General features: G+C 44.2%; 1 protein-coding gene across 1 annotated transcript in view; it reads left to right on the plus strand.

The window, feature by feature from the left end:
* The window catches only part of chrna8 (cholinergic receptor, nicotinic, alpha 8), a 250,322-nt gene that overhangs the window by 54,946 nt on the left and 175,285 nt on the right, over positions 1-20,091 (plus strand). Inside the window, exon 2 of the mRNA XM_080188480.1 lies at positions 6,027-6,166. Within this exon, the coding sequence (XP_080044606.1) occupies positions 6,027-6,166 (140 nt within the window). The remainder of the gene's footprint in view (positions 1-6,026; positions 6,167-20,091) is intronic.

The following is a 20,091-nucleotide window of genomic DNA, read 5'->3' on the forward strand; positions in this document are numbered from 1 at the left end:
AGAAACAAAACAATCATTATAATGTATAACTCTTAATGAATGTCTCTAAAGTATTCCAATTAAAACCATAATCCAATAAACAAAATCCTTTAAACAGATATATATCACTGCACAGGCTAAAGCTCACATGACACTGGCTTGGATGCTGATTTCAAATGATCTTGAAAACTCAGAGCAGCCTGTGGTCATCAGCTCCTCAAAACACAGATTCTTTACTGTAGGATGGCAATCAAGATGTGCTTTCAGCTAATTAGTAAAACTTTCAAAATAGAAAGAGAGAGAGACTTCTTTTAGCTATGCTTCTAACACTGCAGCCAAAACAAAACTAAAAACAACCTTCATCATCTGAGCTGTACACAGCGTTTTGCTCCTCCTAACAGTGACATCACCAAAGACCATGAGATGAGAAACATTGACTTTGAAATATGCAGAAATCATGATTTTCAAAAAAAATCTCTTAAAGGAATATTAATGTCGCACATTAGAAAAAGAAGATGGTCAATGAAATGCTTGGAAGAGAAAGAACTCTATGACATGACCCAAGTATTAGAAATAGTACCAAGTACCTAAGTACCACAACCATTCCCTTCAACTGACAGACTGAGTGAGCTGTTACGGCAGAAGGCTTGTGTTGTGTTTGTATACTTTGTAGAGGGAGTTGTGTGACAGGGAAAAGGTTCAGCGAAGGATTGCAGAGTTGCATCATCCACTGAGTAAAGTAAGCAGTCCTTGGTCAGAGCACAGTCTAGGATAGAAATCAGAAAATGGAAGACAGCAAGCCTGTATGGGAGAAATCCATGCAAGACTATATTTGGAACTGTGCATAGTTGAAGCCTACTGGTAAAAGTGTAATGTTAAATGCAAGCCTTAAGATCGTATCATTGAATATTTGCTGCATCAATTTACAAATGTCTAACTTTTCTGTATAATGTTTGTTTGGAATGTGGGTTTGAACAAATCCATTTTGAACATGAATAAGGCAAAGGGGGAAGGATTTAGTGATTGTGGTTCTGTCTTTCTAAGGCAGCACAGCAGAAGAAGGTCACCTGACATGAGGGGCCAGTGGGAACTAAGAGTGACCGCACCAGAGGGAGGAGTCCTTTCTCAGGCAGAATAAATCTAGCAGCCATGTTTCAAGCATGTGTGGAGTGCTCTTGCTTCAAGGCACACTAGTGCTGCCTACTCCTTACCTAATTTCTCTTTAACAATAAATACCTTTCTGATACCCAAAATATGCCATGCCAGTACACAAACCTTACTACTATGGCCTTATTGGCACGTGTAGCAATTTCTAATGTTAAAATCCCATAGAATTTCTATAGTGCAGAAAGAGGCCATTCGGCCCAGTGAGTCTGCACTGACTTTCCCGACAGAGCATCCCACCCAGGCTCTCCCCTCTGCCCTATCCCAGTGACCCCATGCATTCATCGTGTCCAATCCACATAACCTGTACATCCTTGGACACTAAGGAGCAATTTAGCATGGCCAATCCACCTAACCTATGGCCACTCTACGCTAACCTGCACATGTTTGAACCGTAGGGAACCTGGAGCACTTGGAAGAAATCCACACAGACACTGGGAACCCAAGGCTGGAATTGAACCCGGGTCCCTTGCAGTGCGAGGCAGCAGTGCTACACCCTGTGCCACCCCTTTGTTCATGTATCAATATTCTAAGATATCTTTGTCATCTTCTGGTTAATTTTGTTTCTTAACTCTAAGGAAGATTTGGATTCTATATTCCTTCAACAAATATGAACAACCCAGTAGATTGCTAAATGGAATTTAATATGCTATTTGTCCACCCATACTGCAAATCTATTTATGACTTTGTGCGTTGTGTTGCAACTTCCTTCATCATCAACTCTGTCTACCAATTGGGTTTCATCTGTTTATCTCAGGAATACACCTCCAATCCCTGAGTGCAAATCATTGATGGATATGTTGAATAATAGTGGTCTCAGCAAGGATCATTGAAGGATAACTGTATCTACTTTGTCAGTTTGAGAGACTCCAGTTAACATCTGCCCTCAGATTTGTGTCATCTGAAGATCTTCTGAATGTCCACACACATAACATCCATCGCATTATTTCTGCCTTTCTCCAAGGAATTCAATAATGTTGCTTCACTTGTTTCTTATTTTCATGTAGTTTTTGTTACATTTTTCCATCTCAAGATGTTTGTTATTTCATCTGTTAACAAAGACCTTAATATCTTTCCCACCATTGATGTTAAACGGTGTATAATTCCTTGGGTTAGCTTAACAAATTCATCTGTTTATCAACACTTTGGAATTATTTTTGATTTTCTTTCTTGTATCTATGGTTACTTGTGCCTCTATCTCCTCCATTGCTTTTTTGAATATCTAAATTTGCATCCTACCTGGACCTCCAGTCTTGACCTCCTTATGTTTAGTCAGTGTGTTTAGTACCTCCTGTCTTTTTACCTTTAAAGGGAATATTACAATTGTTATGGACTGGTGGAATTTCATCCTTAGCAGCCTGTTCAGTGAAATCTGAAGCAAAGTATTTTAGTATTCCTGCCTGACCAGCATTGAACTTTGATACAACCCTAAAGACCCTTCCCCCTCATGGTCCTCTGTGTGGTTAATGTATCTATTCAGCAGCTGGGCAACTTATCAATTTATCTGACTGCTCAGTGGAAAGAAGAAACAAACTTAGCACAATCCTGCTTTTAAATTTGATAGGACCTCTGTTGCATCACTTTTCCAGATTTCGTCCACGCCACCATTCCTTCCAAAAGATTCCTGACCCCAAACCGTACGGAAGAAGCATTGCTCTGTATAGTAAAATTGCAGGAGGCCTTGAGATGCAGTGTTAGCATTCCTTATTCTGGGCCAGAAGCTCTGTGTTCAGATCCCACTTCAGGACATGATGGCCATGGAAGGTCATAGAATTGTAGAATGCAGAAAGAGGCCATTTGGCCCATTCAGCCTGCACTCACAATAATCTCACCCAGGCACTACCCCCATAACCCCTTGCTAGTCCCCTGACATTAAGGGGCAATTTATCATGGTTAATCCATCTAAGCTGCATATCTTTGGATTATTGAAGGAAACCAGAACACCTAGAGGAAACCTACACAGTCACGGGGAGAACATCCAAGCTCCACTCAGGCAGAGACCTAAAGCTGGAATTGAATCCGGGCCCCAGGTGCTGTGAGGCAGCAATACTAACCCACTCTGCCACCGTGCCATCCAGAGATGTGTTCATAGTTTGGCCAAACAGGCTGATAATCCTCCCAATACACCTGATGGTAAGAGTGGGAGAGTTTCCTGGTCAGCCATACTGCAGAACGCAATGGCAAACCACTGTAGTACTTTGCCAAGCAAAATCATGGACACATCCAGCGTAAGTCCATAGTTATCAATGCCCCTTTAGAGCATGGAGGAAGTGGGGAAAGTAAGATTACAAATGCCTCCATGAAGATTTGCTCTGGTCTATATTCGTAGTGAAATTATAAGCAATTAATTTTGAGTGCAAGTTGTCAGAAGTATTAACCAGGAGAAATGAAATTTTTCGAATGTCAGGCAAGTAAAGTTTGATTAGAATAGCCTGCACCCAGGACAGCCTGAATACACGGCAATTCCGCCATTTCTATGTCACCTCAAATTAGCAACTAAAGTCAGCTTTCTCCTAAATTATCCAGCAATCCGAGACATTCCTTCATTCAATGGTGATACATTGTGCTGCGTATTGAAAGCTGTTGAGCTCATACCAGCAGTTCTGAACTTTGTGAAATCCCAGTCATAATGTGTTATCAAGGGGATGGTGTCAAGTAGAGTGCAGATTTTTAGCCTGAGGAAGCATACCTCTTCAGTCAGTTACAAAATGACAATGACAGATGGTTAATGTTGCTGCAAAACCGTCAGCCAGCATTGGATAGCGGAGATATGGGAATAATTGAACAATCTGTAGTGTGCTCTGATAACTTAGGTGTCAAAGAGAGCTTTTGATGAATAGAAATTAATTGAGGTGCACATGAATGCATAACCCAGTGAATTATACCTCACGAACAGTTTGGGATTCGAACAGAAAGTCGAATTGGCAACCTTGGTAAAGGGAAAAGCTATCTCATTTGTTGAAGCCGATTGTATGGCCAGTGTGAGAGTTGAACATGAACATTACTTCCGCAAGTATTTCCTCTTATATCTATTGATTGAGTCCTAATGTATGAAACATGTCTGGAAGTAGTCTGTTGCTTTGAATCCCTTCCATGTTTCAGAAGAGCGGCATGGTGGACAGGGGTTAGCACTGCTGCCTCACAGCACCAGGGACCCAGGTTCAATTCTCGGCTTGGATCACTGTCTGTGTGCAGGCTGCTCATTCTCCCTGTGTCTGTGTGGGTTTCCTCCGGGAGCTCTGATTTCCTCCCACAGTCTGAAAGACGTGCTGGTTAGATGCATTGACCATGCTAAATTCTCTCCCACTGCGCCCAAACAGGCGCTGGAGTGTGGCAACTAGGGAATTTTCACAGTAACTTCATTGTAGTGTTAATGTAAGCCTACTTGTGACACTGATAAATAAACTTTAACTAAAACTTTGTAAGTTTTTTTAACTTTTAGCAAAAATTGATGATGGAGTGAGTCACTAAATTAATGCAAGAGATTTTAAATATTTTTGCTATACTAATGCACAATAAAATCATAAGGTTCAATAATTAGCTTAAAAAATAAAATGACTCCTTCATTTTCTGCCTAAAAATAATCTTTGATGGTTGAGGTAACAGAAACATTTCCCAGAGCTTTGGCTCACATCTTTGATCTCTGTGAGGAGATGTATCAAGGGCATCCTTTATGTCCTTTTATCTCCATTTGTTACTGATCCATTGACGTGGGGATTTTGACCTTGATACTAAATTCCCCCCTTCCCCCCTCCATGATAGGTGGAGACAGTTAGGAAATGGTGGAAGTTGGAAAAAAAAATTACATTGAAACACTGCCAAATATAACCATTAATGAAAACTTAGCCTAGCAATATGAACTCCAGCAGAAGAGCCTTGTGCGTTGATATTAATTAGCACAGGATTAGTACAATTTAGCAAATGATGGTTTTATTATTTTGTACAGTTACAATGATAAATGTGCAATAAATAATTTAGTTGAGTATTGTTGGGAAACGGTACATGTTGTTGAAGTTTTTTGCCTCAAACTCATCAGGACAGTTGGTAAGAATACCAAAAGTTTAAAGTTTATTTATTAGTGTCACAATATTAACGCTGCAGTGAAGTCACTGTGAAAATCCCCTCATCACAACACTCTAGCACCTGTTCGGGTACACTGAGGAAGAATTTAACATGGCTAATACACCTAACCAGCATGTCTTTCAGACTGTGGGAGGAAACCGGAGCACGCGGAGAAAGCCCACGCAGATAGGGGGAGAGGAAGCACACTCCACACAAGCAGTGACCCAAGCCAGGTCCCTGGTGCTGTGAGGCAGCAGTGCTAACCACCGTGCCGCCCCACAATGCCAAAGCCAAAAATTAGTACTTCCACAAAAAGTGGGTGTTGGTTGGCTGGCAAGTAACCCAAACACTTGCTGTTTTGACATTTTTGATATCAAATTCTAAATGATAAACTCTATGTAATTTAACATTTTAGTTTCCTCTCCCCCTATCTGCATGGGCTTTCTCTGCGTGCTCTGGTTTCCTCCCACAGTCTGAAAGACATGCTGGTCAGGTGTATTAGCCATGCTAAATTCTTCCTCAGTGTAACCGAACAGGTGCTAGAGTGTTGTGATGAGGGGATTTTCACAGTGACTTCACTGCAGTGTTAATATTGTGACACTAATAAATAAACTTTAAACTTTTGGTATTCTTACCAACTGTCCTGATGAGTTTGAGGCAAAAAGCTTCAACAACATGTACCAAGCTGCACTTTTTTTTGGAAAGAGGTTTCCAAGACACCTTGGGAAAATAACCTTAATGTCCTGAGATATTATTGATTAATATATGGTGTGGTAATGAGTGAATGAAAATTGACAGTTTTCTCTTCTTTCTGTGTGGAGATTCACAGCAGGGTGAATACCAAAGAAAACTCTACAGGGACTTGATGAAAAACTACAATCGTTTGGAGCGCCCCGTACTGAATGAGTCGCAGTCGCTGGTTGTTGATCTCGGGGTGACCTTTATACAGATAATTGACGTGGTGAGTCATGGATTAATAATATTTATTCGGGTAGTGTTTAAACCTCTCCGTCGCCACACAATGAAGAGGCAACTGCTTCTTGTAGTCTTGGTGGACGTAAGATCAATAATGCTGGAAGCTGTCAGTCGGCTTAGCTCAGATGCTATAACGTTCATTTTTGAATTGGAGGCAATGGATTCAAGTTCCACTTGAGGGCTTAAGTAGAAATCTAATTACTTCTACAGAGCCTTGGAATTGATCAGTATTAAATAGATCTTTCACAACTCATTTGAAGAGCCTTCTTACATCAGGCAACATTCCTCCTTCAAACATCGTGGCCAAAACAGTGTGAAACTATGATGGATATGGTTCCGACCCTAATGGTAACACATTTAGGTCAAACACTCATTCACATCTGAGGAGATTTGATCACCTGCAATCGGCCACTTGCATTGGGGGGAAATGGTAGAGAACTGACACCCATGCCTGCGTTCTAGCAGTGTTCAGCAATCTCAATAGAGCTTAGGTTCAGACTAGGGGAAGCTGAGTGTACATGACTCATCATGCTTTAACCAGCTGAGTGACAGAGGGGGAAGGCAATTATTTCTCGAAAAATTCAATACAAATAGCTTATAGTGGTATTCTCCATCACAGAGCCCAGAGAGGTTGATGTACATGATGTGAAAGTTCAGGTTTTTGTGACTCTCCTGAAGTCAGGGATTAATGAATGGTTGTTCAGAGTATGAGGACGTTTACTGTGCTCCACACCAATGTTACACCTGACCTTGATTCTGACATGGGTTAACAAAATTCGAGCACATTCTTCTTCCTAACAGTACATAACCTTCTCTTAATGAATAAAATCCCTCATGAACACCTGGGGTTTTGTCTTCAGAATGCCGGAGAATTCCAACTCTATCAACTAGCATCTTCAGGGGTCAGGCCTGCTCCCTCAGAGACTCTGGCTTATACTTTAATGCTGGAACACTCTTTATTTCTGGATGACCATTGTTCTCAGAATAGGCTGTCAACCTGAACAACATCAGTGTAATTAAGAGAATAAAAACCTCGGGGACGATTTTCCCGCGGCTGGCGCGGATCATGCTGATCTGGGAAAATTGCGTGTGGGCCTAAAAGCTAGTTTTGTGCCTGGCACAGTTTGTGCTTGCTCCGGTCCCTTTTGACTAGCACGAGCAACATCATGTCCCGAAAAGACGCAAGGCCAATTCGCATGAGATTGACTGGATTTCAATTTCATTAGCGAGTTCGACACATGACCGCCCATTCCAGGAACGTTTCCACCTCTCTGATGGGAGGTTATTTCGGCGTCAATCAGTATTGGTCTCCACTAGTAGAGACCTGGTGCGATGGTCCCACCAGAAGTCGTGGAGGCCATTGGCGGCCTCGAGTGGTCGGAGGTCAATGTGGGGCAGTGTTCGTCAGGCAGTGCCCACCTGGAGCACTGACAGTGTCCATCGGACACGTGGCAGTGCCAGTTGGGCACCGCCAGTGTGTCAGTTGAAGCATTGGGCGTAGGGACTGAATGGGGTCATGGGGATGGGCTATATCGATGAGGTGGTGTGGGGTGCTGTTCAGGGGTGGATCAGGAAGGGGATCACAATAAGGGACGTGGCAGAGGTTGCGGCTGTTGGGGGGAGGGGGGCAGTGGGATACAGCCACCTGATAGATGCAAATGAATGCATCTCCTAGAAAGAGAAATGTGAATTCCTTCCTCTAAATGGAGTGCTGTGTTGATTTGGAAGCCTTCCAGCTGTTCAGGGGTTATGGAGATTAAAATGACCAGGGAACTGCGAAAGTTTTAGAGGACAGAGATAAGAACAAATATCGCTTCGAGGATGATGTCTGAATTCGCCATCCTCAAACTAAACAACACTTTTTTCAGGGCTAGAAGGGGCAATCCAGCCATGAGACCTCCATCCCAGGAGTGTGCACTGAGGCCAACCCATTGCCCCCAAGCCTGAACCCATCCAACCCCCAGGACTCATGGGGGGGACTCTTCTTCTGAAGCCTGGCAGAGGCAGAGAGCCTGTAGGCACTGGACTTCCCTTCTTGAACCCTCCTCCCCCTTCTGTTCCCCCCACTTCCCCCAACTCCTCCCAAGTGTCCAGTGCAACAGGTCTACCATTTTCAGGACCTGCACCAAAGCCTATCCGGTGTCGATCTCACTGTGGAGATGGGGGAATAGCAGGAGGGATTGCAATCATGTCTACTAATGGCATGTTAAACAGACCATTTGCATATTTATTGGGTTTCCACCAAGGGATTTATTTGATGCTGATGCAGCAAGCTGGAAGCATTGTGATGTGTCAATTGCCTGGCGTCAAACCTGATTTTCTGCTGAAGCCTGATTCTCTGGGCCAAGGCAATTCCTGCCAGGAGCTTGTGGACCAGTAGAATTGCCTCCTATGTCACCGAATAATCTAAAGCTTTCCTCCTCAGTATTTACCACACCACCGATGTTCATGTCATCTGCAACTCTACTGATCATACCTCCCACATTCACGTCTATATCATTAACATACAAGATGAGGAGATGTCAGCATTGGACTGAGGTGGGCATAGTAAGAAGTCTCAAACACCAGGTTAAAATCCAACAGGTTTATTTGCAATCACAAGCTTTCGGAGCGCCGCTCCTTCATCAAGTGGAGAGATAGGTTCACAAACATGGCATGTATAGACAAAGACACAGACTTGAGTGTCGTATTCATGAACCTACCTCCCCACCCATCTGATGAAGGAAAAACGCTCCGAAAGGTTCATGATTCCAATTATGTACAATACAAACATCAAGGGATGCAACACTTGGCCTCCATAGTGTTCTGTGGTAGAGAATTCCACAATTTCACCACCCTCTGAGTGAAGAAATGTCTTCTCATCGCATGCCTTAAATGGCCTGTCTTGAGACTGTCATCCCTTGTTCCTGAAGGAACATTCCTGCATCCAGTCTGTCCAACACTGTCAGAATTTTGGATGTTCCAGTTAGATCCCTTGGCAGTTTTGCATTTCTACTTAGTTGTGTCTTTAATCACTTGAGACGATAATCAATCCTATTTTCAAAGAAAGATTTTAGAAAAGAACATTGTCTCATGCAGGTTTATGGAAATCTTGGCCGTGATTCTCCTAACCTATTGCATTAGTTTTTTATCGACGCAGGAGGGGAGAATCTCGTGTTGGCCAATTTGTGGGATTAGGATTGGCGCTGCACTTGCATCTCCTAGGGCGGGATTCCTGGCGGCATCTGTGCCATGCTGGAAATTGGCAGGGAGGCGAAGCTAGTATTTAAATACTATTTAACATACCATTTAAATGCTATTAGCGGTCCGGGACAAAATCCTTTGTGTCCGCTCACATCTCTGACCCCGCCAGAGTTTTTCACTCCAGTGAGGATTACACTAGCTTCCTGTGTTCAAGAAATTAGCGGCTCAACCCCACTGGAGGGAAGGGGAGCCATCATGGCCCCCCAGGGGGTCAGGAGGCAGGGAGGTGGTGCCCCTTGACAATGCCAGCCTGTGCCCCCTAGTATTGCACAAGGGGCAAGGTGCCAATGCCAGGGGGCACCTTGTTATTGCCCACTGGGCATGGGGCAGTACCAAGGGGTGTGGCCTGATGGAGAGCAAAGCCTAGGGGGCAATTGGTGGGGGTGTGGGCTCCCACTGCCATTCTGTCATTGAGATCGATGGGAGCAGGAGAGAGGCCAGCTATTGGGGTGGGCTGGAGCTGTGCTCCACTCCAGCCCACCCCAACTATTGGCGGGGGGGGGCAGGCGGTGGCGTTGGGGGGGGTTGTCTGCGGGGATACCTGCACTTCAGTAAGGCCTTTGACAAGGTCCCTCGTGGCAGACTGGTGCAGAAGGTGAAGTCGCGTGAGATCAGAGATGAGCTGGTAAATTGGACACAAAACTGGCTCAGTCATAGGAGACAGAGGGTAGCAGTGGAAGGCTGCATTTTTGAATAGAGGGCTGTGACAAGTGGCGTTCCTCAGGGATTGGCGCTGGGATTTTTGCTGTTTGTAATATATATAAATGATTTGGAGGAAAATGTAACTAGTTTGATTAGTAAGTTTGCAAATGACTAAAAGGTTGGTGGATTTGCGGATAGCGATGAGGATTATCAGAGATACAGCAGGATATAGATCAGTTGGAGACTGGGGTGGAGAGACAGCAGATGGAATTTGATCCAGACAAATGTGAGGTAATGCATTTTGGAAGGTCTAATACACTTAAGAAACATACAGTAAATGGCAGAACCCTTCAAAGTATTGATAGGCAAAAGGATCTGGGTGTACTGGTACACAGGTCACTGAAAGCAGCAATGCAGGTGGAGAAGGTAGTCAAGAAGGCATACGGCATGCTTGCCTTCATCAGCCGGGGCTTTGAGTTTAAAAATTGACAAATCATGTTGCACTTTTATAAAACCTTAGTTAGGCCGCGCTTGGATTATAGTGTTCATTTCTGGTCACCACACTACCAGAAGGATATGGAGGCTTTGGAGAGGGTACAGAAAAGATTTACCAGGATGTTGCCTGATATGGAGGGCATTAGCTCTGAGGAGAGGTTGGAGAAACTTGGTTTGTTCTCACTGGAGCGACAGGGGTTGAGGGGAGACCTGATAGAAGTCAACAAGATTATGAGAGGCATGGACAGAGTGGATAGTCAGAAGCTTTTTCCCAGGGTGGAAGAGTCAATTACTTGGGGGCATAGCTTTAAGGTTTGAGGGGCAAGGTTTAAAGATGTACGAGGCAGATTTTTTACAGAGAGAGTAGTGGGTGCCTGGAACTCGTTGCCAGGGGAGGTAGTGGAGGACAATACGGTAATAATTTTTAAGGGGCGACTTGACAAGTGCATGATCAGGATAGGAATAGAGGGATACGGCCCCCAGAAGGGTAGAGAGTTTTAGTTCAGTCGGACAGCATGGTCAGTGCAGGCTTGGCGAGCCGAAGGACCTATTCCTGTACTGTAATTTTCTTTGTTCTTTCTTCTTTGTTCTTTGTTATCATGTTGGTGCCCTCTGTATTGCATAAAGTGTGGAAGATTCTGTTGTGAACTCCCACTGAAATAAACAGCATGAACTTTTCGAGCTTTCCCGCAAATTCAACACTTAGAAGTTTTTGCGGAGAATTCTGGCAGTTATGTTGGCTTCAAGGAGTTTTAGGGAACTTAAGCCTTCTGGAAATATCCAGTGAATTGAGCAATTATGTCCAATAGGATCCTTGCATATTTCATGAAAGTAATTTAGATTAATCTGAGCCACAGCTGGGATGGTACAATGAAATTTCCAAAAGTCATTTAAAGCACACATTATCAAACGGTGACTGAGGGAGATTGCAAAGAAAAGCGATCTAGCTGGGTGGACTGCAAGAGCTACTCAGTAACAAGAGGCCTGTGGAGGTTTTGTTACAGCAGCTGATCTTTTTCACTGAGCAAAGATAATACTTCTCAATTAGAACATTCTCACATCTAGAGGTGGTTCTGAGTGTTCACAAAATGCAGATGAAAAGAATTCATTGTATTATTGACAGCAGCCACAGTTTTCCCCTAATAAGGAAAGCAGCCAATATTGGAAATCAGGAATATCATAGAATCCCATAGTGCAGAAGGAGACCATTCAGCCCATCCAGCCTCACCAGCCACAAGCCCACCCAGATCCTATCTTCATAACCCCGTGCATTTACCCTAGCTAGTTACCCTGACACTAAGGGGCAATTTAGCATGGCCAATTTGCCTAATCCGCACATTTTTATGTAGGCAACAGAAGTAAAACAGGTTGAATAAAGAAGATTGCATCACTTTTCCTCAGACCTATTTTCAATTTTCACCATGACTCTCATTTTCCAGTTAATAGATTTTCCTTTCCTCAGGTCATCTGCTGTTAAAATTCTCATCCATGTCTTTTTTATCACCCAGGGCAGGATTTTCTGGCTGTGCTCGCCCCAAAACCAGAAAATCCCGCCCAAGATTCCGACATCTGCATGGTCTGTCCCCACCTGATATGATTCCCGTGGCAGGCGGGATGGGGAAATATCCCCCCCTAGACTCAGATTGCAATGTTCTCCTGACCTGCCTCTGGCCTTGCACCCTCTTTAAACACCAGCTCATCCAAAGCTCTTCTTAATTTAAATCAATATCCATTCATCCATCACCCCTGCTCCCTCTCTCTAACTGATATTCGCTCCTGATCCAACAATGTCTTAATTCTTCAAGTTCTCATCTGTGTTTCCATATCCCTCCATCGATATGTACCTCCATATCTCTGTAATCCCCTACAACCCTAAAAGAACTCTACATTCCTCCACCTTTAGTCTCTTCTGCAATCCTGACTTCTATTGGTGCATTATTGTCACCCAAGTTTTCTGAAAGGCAGTCCTTAAATCTCTTTGAATCTTCTTCCGACTCCTACTTTAAGAACAAAATTTTACAGCCCCCCAGATTCTGTAGTGGGGACAGTGATCCATTGGCACCTCTGTTCACATCGGTGGGAATGGAAGATCTCACCAATGTGAAGGGCTAGAAAACTCAGGCCCACGATTTTGCCTAAAGTTGACCCCTGACCATTTATGACATTTGGTTACTAACCCCATAGAATCATAGGATCCCTACAGTGCAGCAGGAGGCAATTCAGCCCATCGAGTCTCCACTGATAATAATCCCACCCAGCCCCTGTTCCCGTAACCTTACATATTTTCCCTGCTAATCCCTCTAACCTACACATCTTGGGACACTAAGGGGCATGGCCACTTAACCTAACCCGCACATCTTTGGTCCCATGGTCTCTGTTCTTGGCTTGCAGTCTGAAGCTTTGCCTGATTACAAATTTATGATGTGCCTTGAAATAGTTTATGATATTGAGGACACTCTAGAACAGCAAATTGTTTTAAAAAAAACATACTAATTGTAACTTATAAAAAATGCAACAGTGAACGTATGCTTTCAGTTTGTGTCTTCACCAGCTAGTGATTTCTTGCATATTAAAATTAATATGGGAAAGATCAGCAGCAGAAAAGCTTGATCGTAATGACTGTTTGGGGTATAAATGTTGAATATCTTCAGTAATTTTTGATGACTGGTGATATTTAAATAAGATTCAGATGTTGGCAGTGATATTATGTGGAGCTAGACTCCTGAGAGCGTGATTTCAGAGTTTGACATTCATGGTGAGTGTACAATAATGGCCCAGAATCAGTAAGCATGACCAGAAGGAGTAAATTATATTTGTGGGTGTTAGGAATAAGATATAGCTTTAATTTTAAGTTTAATGTGTTATTTCTGTATTTGAGCCCAAATAGGGGGATCTTGAGTTTTGGTTTAAAAGATGCGTGCTTCCTCATGAGATTTTCTGATTCTTGAAGAGAAGTTAAAACGAACGCAAAGTAGAAAAAAAGCCGTGTTGTTGCTTAGCAACAGGGGGAACAAGAGAAGCCCACAGATACGCAAGATGGCCCAAAAGGAAGCAGCATTTTACCAAGTACCAGAATGGAAAGGACATGGAAAGGGATTGAGAGCAAATCTCAAACTGAAGAAGAATCTAGAAAAGGTTGTGTTGAGTCAAAAGTGAAGAATCAAGGAAGACTCTTTGAGAAAAGCTGCAGGAAGAAAACCTAAAGCAAAGGAGGCTTGTGAGAAACCAGAAGGTCCAAGGAAAGAGGCTTATAACTTTTTACCATGGAACTGTGAAATAGTGACATTCTTGTGGTATCGCTGGGTAACTGAGAGAGGGTAGTAGAAGAAGCTTGAATGCATCTGAAGATCTCATGGAGAGGTTGAAACTGGAGGTGGATCCTTGATGTGGACATCCGAGAGAAAGTGCTGGTTAGAAGAAAATTCTGAGGTGTGTTCTTCAAGAGCAGAGATTAGATGCCGCCCTGTGAAGGACAAAGTTCCACTGAGACCAGTTGGCTCAATGTGACAAGATCTGGGGGAATTTGATGAGAATTCCAGAGAAGTTGTTTTGGGTGGCATCCATCGCTTGATTTCAGAATGCAGGGTATCTGTCCAGAGTAGACCACTTAGTTTACATATATATGTGTATGTAAATATTATGTGGCTTCTAGCATGTGTACGCCACGGTGCAGCCAGTCTGATCCCCTTAAATTGGTTGTCAGTGTAATTCTTAGCACAATCAGGGTTGTTTAGCAAGTGCTGTCCAATTGAAAAATCGTATTTCTCACTGTGTTTTGAGTTTTGCAAAGATAAATTTGTTGGATATGGTCAGTGCACTGAAATGTCAGTGGCATGTTTAATGGGTAAATAATGTATAAAAATGCAGCAAATTCATGGTGTGGTTGTGGGTGAAATGTCTTCACAAAGCTAATGGGAAGCTTACACAATGCATCTAGTAACTTGTGACTATTCACAATTCATGGGTTTTCTCTTGGTTGCAAGCCGCTGGCCAGTTTTACACATTAATAACAATGAAGCATTGCTCCGAGGCTAATACTTCTCACCAAGTTGCACTGTGAAATTAAAACAGAAAATACCAGAAATATTCAGCAGGCTTGGCATGGCAGCATCTGTTGTTGAGACATTTTAAAACCCTATTTTCCTCTCCGCTACTACTGCCAAATCTACTGAGTATTTCCAGCATTTTCTTGTTTTTATTTCAGACTTCCAGCTTTCTCATTATTTTGGTGCCTTGGCCACTACGCACTGTTCCATTGTGTCGATCAAATTCTGCTCAGATCATTTTTGCATTTATCTTGATTTGACTGTAATAGGAATTTTGGCAAATGACCAACATACCATCTAATTCTATTAGACTTACTTTAGTGTCCCGTTACTTACAAGAGTAGTCACAAAGACTCAAGATGTTTGACATTTTCAGAAGGTGCCAGAAGGTCAAGGTAAGTCATGCATTAGAGTCCGAATGAATAATGACTGAAATATTTCACTAAGTAATAGTAGATCTGCTGCAGACCTTCCACAGATCATAGAATCCTACAGTGCAAAATGAGGCCATTTGGCCCATCAAGTCTCCTTTGACCACAATCCCACAATAACCCCATGCATTTACCCTAGCTCGTCCCCCTGACTCTGAGGGGTAATTTAGCATGGCCAATCCAACCAACCCGCACATCTTTGGACTGCGGGAAGAAACTGGAACACCCAGAGGAAACCCACGCAGACACAGGGAGAATGTGCAAACTCCACACAGGCAGTGACCTAAGCTGTGAATTGAACCCGGGTCCCTGGCGCTGTGAGGCAGCAGAGCGAACAGCTGTGCCGCCCAATATATCCTGAGACTCGGTACCAGATTTTCAGCTTTTCCTTGAGGTAAGAATTGGCTGGCAAAACACAGAACCTCATTTTTTATTTCACGAAAATCAATCCTGACTCCCCGTCATTTTATGTGGACATTTAACAGATCAGGCAAGCCTTGGGCTGGAGTTCTGTGGAGGAGGCCAGAGAGTTGAGTGGGCAAACATTATGACTCGCCAAGCCTTTAAAAGAGCCTCCAGTCATCATATTTTTGTGCTGAGGAGTGCTCCTGGTTCAATTGCTCCATGTGTGCTGAGTTTCTGTCGGAAGTCCATAGTGTTGTGACAGAAGCTGGGAGTTCTTTGTCAGGATGCCCTCAATGTAGCCGGAGAGGTTCTCGCACAGGGTCCCATTGCCTGATACGATGGGATGGGCGGGTGTGTTGGCCTTGTGTATCTTCGGGAGGCAGTAGAGATCTCCAACGCGGGGAGTACGTGGGGTGAAAGCACGGACGGCGTTCTAAAGGTCCGGATCAAAGTTCTTGATCAATCTGAGTTGACAGGTGTGTTTTTTGGTCAGATCTGCGGGTAACTGTTTGTAGTGTTCCTTGTTGTTCAGTTGTCAGTACACTTCTTTGCAGTCATCCATTCTGTTCAGTGTGACACTGGCCCTTCCTTTGCCTGCTGGTTTGATGACAATGTTGCGGTTGGTCTTGAGAGCACGGATGGCGTTGCGTTGAGCATGGATGACGTTGAGGGCTATCTTGTGAGTGCGGCTGATGAATTTGGCATTGACGCACCTCCTGACGGTTTGGGCATACACTTTGAGTCGAGGGCAACAACCTTCCGGAGAGTCCGCACCGTGAATCAACATGTCGGCTGTTCCAGTTCATTGGCTCATTGTGTTCACTGTTGGCCTTGGGATTTGTGGAAAAATTCCCGCAGCCTCATTCACCTGATGAATTCCTCTGTGTCTGCTGTGAGACTGATAAGATCTGTTTTGGTTGTGGGGCAGAAATTGACCCCTCGGCTGAGAACTTCGATTTTATCTGGTTGAAGTGTGTAGTCCGAAAACTTGACAATGGACTTCCCTGCAGTGGTACTGGACTCATCGAGCGACAGTTCCGACATACCACTGTGAAAAACCGCACCTTCCTCCTCAAAAGACAAACACGAGACATGGCGGACAAAGTACCCTTCGTCATCCAGTATTTCCCCAGAGCGGAGAAGCTACAACATCTCCTCCAGAGTCTTCAACATGTCATTGGTGAAGACGAACATCTCACCAGGGCCATCCCCACACCCCCACTTCTTGTCTTCAAACAACCGCACAACTGCAAACAGACCATTGTCCAGAGCAAACAATCCAGCCTTCAGGAGAACAGTGACCACGACACCACAACCCTGCCACAGCAACCTCTGCAAGATATGCCGGATCATCGACACAGACGCCGTCATCTCATGTGAGAACACCATCCACCAGGTATACGGCACATACAGGAGGTGCAACTCGGCCAAAGCTGTCTACCTGACACGCTGCAGGAAAGGATGCCCTGAGGCATTGGGGAGACCATGCAGATGCTATGACGACGAATGAATGAACACCGCTCGACAATCACCAGGCAGGAGTGTTCTCTTTCTGTTGGGGAACACTTCAGCACTCACGGGCATTCAGCTTCTGATCTTAAGAAAATAAGAACATAAGAGCGTTCTCCAAGGTTGCGTTCATGACACACAACAACACAGAATTGCTGAGCAGAAACTGATAGCCAAGTTCCGCACACATGAGGACGGCCTCAACCCAGATCTTGGGTTCATGTCACATTATCTGTAACCCACTTGCCTGGGCTTGCAAAATCTCAGTAATTGTCCTGGCTGGAGACAATACACATCATTTTAACCCAAGCTTAACCCTCTCTCCACTCACATTGTCTGTACCTTCAATACTTGATTACCTGTAAAAACTCGCATTCCAACCATTATCTTGTAAATTGAGTTTGCCTCCATATTTGGCCTGTTTGTGAACACAACTCCCACTCACCTGATGAAGGGGCAGTGCTCCAGAAACTTGTGGCTTGTGCTACTAAATAAACCTGTAGGACTTTAACCCGGTGTTGTGATACTTCTTACTGTTCTCACCCCAGTCCAATGCTGACATCTCCTCATCATGGCCCTTTTTTTTGGACAGAGAAGGAGGGAGGAATGGAAACATTGATTCTAGCTAACCACTCCTTGACACCAGATCTTCCACTTCCCATTTCTTGGTAGATATTGCTGGTCTGACTTCTCCCAGCATGGACCAGTGAAGTCCCTCAGCAGCCTCAGAGTCACACTCCTGACCTGTGCATTGTAGCTGGTGGACAGGTTCTGGGGTATCAGGAAATGATTACTGCAGCAGGGTTTCTAGTCCCTGACCTGCTCTTGTAGCCATTCTATTTACACGGTATTCTAAATGGTTCAGTTTCTGATCAATGGTAACATCCAGGATGTTGATGGTGGGGGAATTCAGCAATTATAATGCCATTAAATGACAAGGGGTGATGGATGGATGCTCTCTTGTCTGGGAATGCCACTGTAATGTGGACTCAAAGAAAAATGTTGCTATGAAACTTGAAACCTGAATAAAAATACTTGTCATGGAAAAAGATCGATAGTTAGGAACCTGTTTCCTGCGATGATAGAAGGTGAAATTATAACATATTTCAAGGAAATAGAGCGCTTGTTTATTGACTAATATTGAACCATCCGATGTAAACCTGATGGTTCAACTTAGGAAAAAACAGTTTCCAATTAGACTTGTATGTTCAATGACTGTAAATAAATCACAAGGTCAAACTCTTGATAACATACATATTTATATTCTAGATTAGTTTTTACACCTCAGCAGATTTATGTCACTTTTTTAGAGCCAGAAGTTTTGCTTCTATTAAAATCTTTGGTGAAGGAATGACTGAGAATCTTGCACTTTAAGAAATACTGTTGCAATAAAGATATTGGAGGTGTTGTCGTAAATAATACCTCTGAGACTAGTCGTGAGTCAAAGTACAGCAGGTTTATTACAAAAGCTTTTGGGAGAAGCCTGGTTCCTAAAGCAGTTCACCAGACTTCTCTCCGAACACAAGTAAGAGTAAATTTTTATACATCCTGGTTCCTACCCCGAGTCACATCCGCAGTTCTCCAGGATGTCTGTCATGGTTCGCCATCCGTCATGTGGCTATTACTGCCTCAGCGGTTTTGTGCTTTGCGTAGTCCGTTGTAATTGTCGCTGTCTCAAGACCGCGACTGTCTCCGTTCTGTTCCTCTAGTGTGATAAGCTGTTATCGCATCTCGACACCTGCGATTTGTTTAGCCACAATTTTGTACAAACAGGTTAAGGGGCATAGGAGGTTACAGGGGTGCAAAAACAAGTCTTAAAATGCTGCACAAATCTTTAAGTATTACTAAGTTTATTAACCTGTACCATTCTTCAGATACAATTCTCCCAGCCCACTGTGCTGCTTTTTTGTTTCACTCCAGTGGAGTTTACAATACTTCCCCAGTAGTGGGGAACTGGTGGCCCAACCCGGCTGGAGTGAAGGGAGGGCCATCGAGGCCCCCCCTCCCACCCCCAGGAGTTCGGGGTAAGGGGGATTCTCTGTAGCCATTGCCAGCTTGGCAGCAGCAGCCTAGCCCCTGCCACACCCCAAGGGGCAAAGTGGAACTGCCCACTGGGCAGCAGGCAGTGCCAAGGGGGTGAGGCCAAATGGAGGGTGGAGCCACTGGTGGGGGAGATCGGTGGGGGTGAGGGTCCCACTGCCATTCTAAACTCAGCAGTGACAGAGGGAGGGAGGGAGGCCAGTGATTGAGGCTGGCGATTGTGGTGGTGGGAGGGGGTGTGCAGACAGGGGCACTGTGCATGCGCCAATCTGAGGCTGATAGATCGGTGCATGCACAGTGGCTCGTTCAGTGTTATGCTGCCGACTTCTCCAGCGGGAATAGGCCCCACCCCCCTGGTTCTGGAGTGATTCATGCTAATGCACTCTGCAATGCACAGAGTGTGGGACATTCACTCTGAAACTCCCTCTGAAAAACCACCGGGATTTACTCCAGTTTTATGCAAATTTGACAATTCAAAAAAAGACCCCATGATCTCTGAAGCGTCATACCCCAAAGATGTAACAATATAGTGCCCCCCAGCCCCATTCCCCGCTTCCTAATTCTCCAAAACCAATCCACCATTTACAATACACAAGTCAGGAGTGTGATGGAATACTTTCCACTTGCCTGGATGAGTGCAGTTCCAACAACACTCAAGTAACTTGACAGCATCCAAGACAATGCAATCTGCTTAATTGGTACCCCTTCAACAAACATTCACTCCCCTGAACACCGACAAATAGTTGCAGCATTGTGTACCATCTACAAGATGCACTGCAGGAACTCATCAAGTCTGCTTAGGCAGCACCTTCCAAAGCCACGACCACTCCCAACGAGGAAGAACAGGACAACAGATACATGGGGACACCACCACCTGGAAGTTACCCTCCAATTCACTTTGCGTCCTGGCTTGCAAATATATTGCTGTTCCTTCACTGTCGCTGGGTCCAAATCCAGGAGCTTCCTTCCAGACAGCACAGGGACTGCTGCAGTTCAAGAAGGCAGCTCACCACCATCTTCTCAAGGGCAACTAGGAATGAATGAACCAATTCATTTTTCAAAAATTATGAAATGAAAATGGCTCAATTTCCAGTCTTTTT

Source organism: Carcharhinus amblyrhynchos, chromosome 5 (genome assembly GCF_965287045.1).
Source record: "Carcharhinus amblyrhynchos chromosome 5, sCarAmb.v2.hapA, whole genome shotgun sequence".
NCBI lineage: Eukaryota > Metazoa > Chordata > Chondrichthyes > Carcharhiniformes > Carcharhinidae > Carcharhinus > Carcharhinus amblyrhynchos.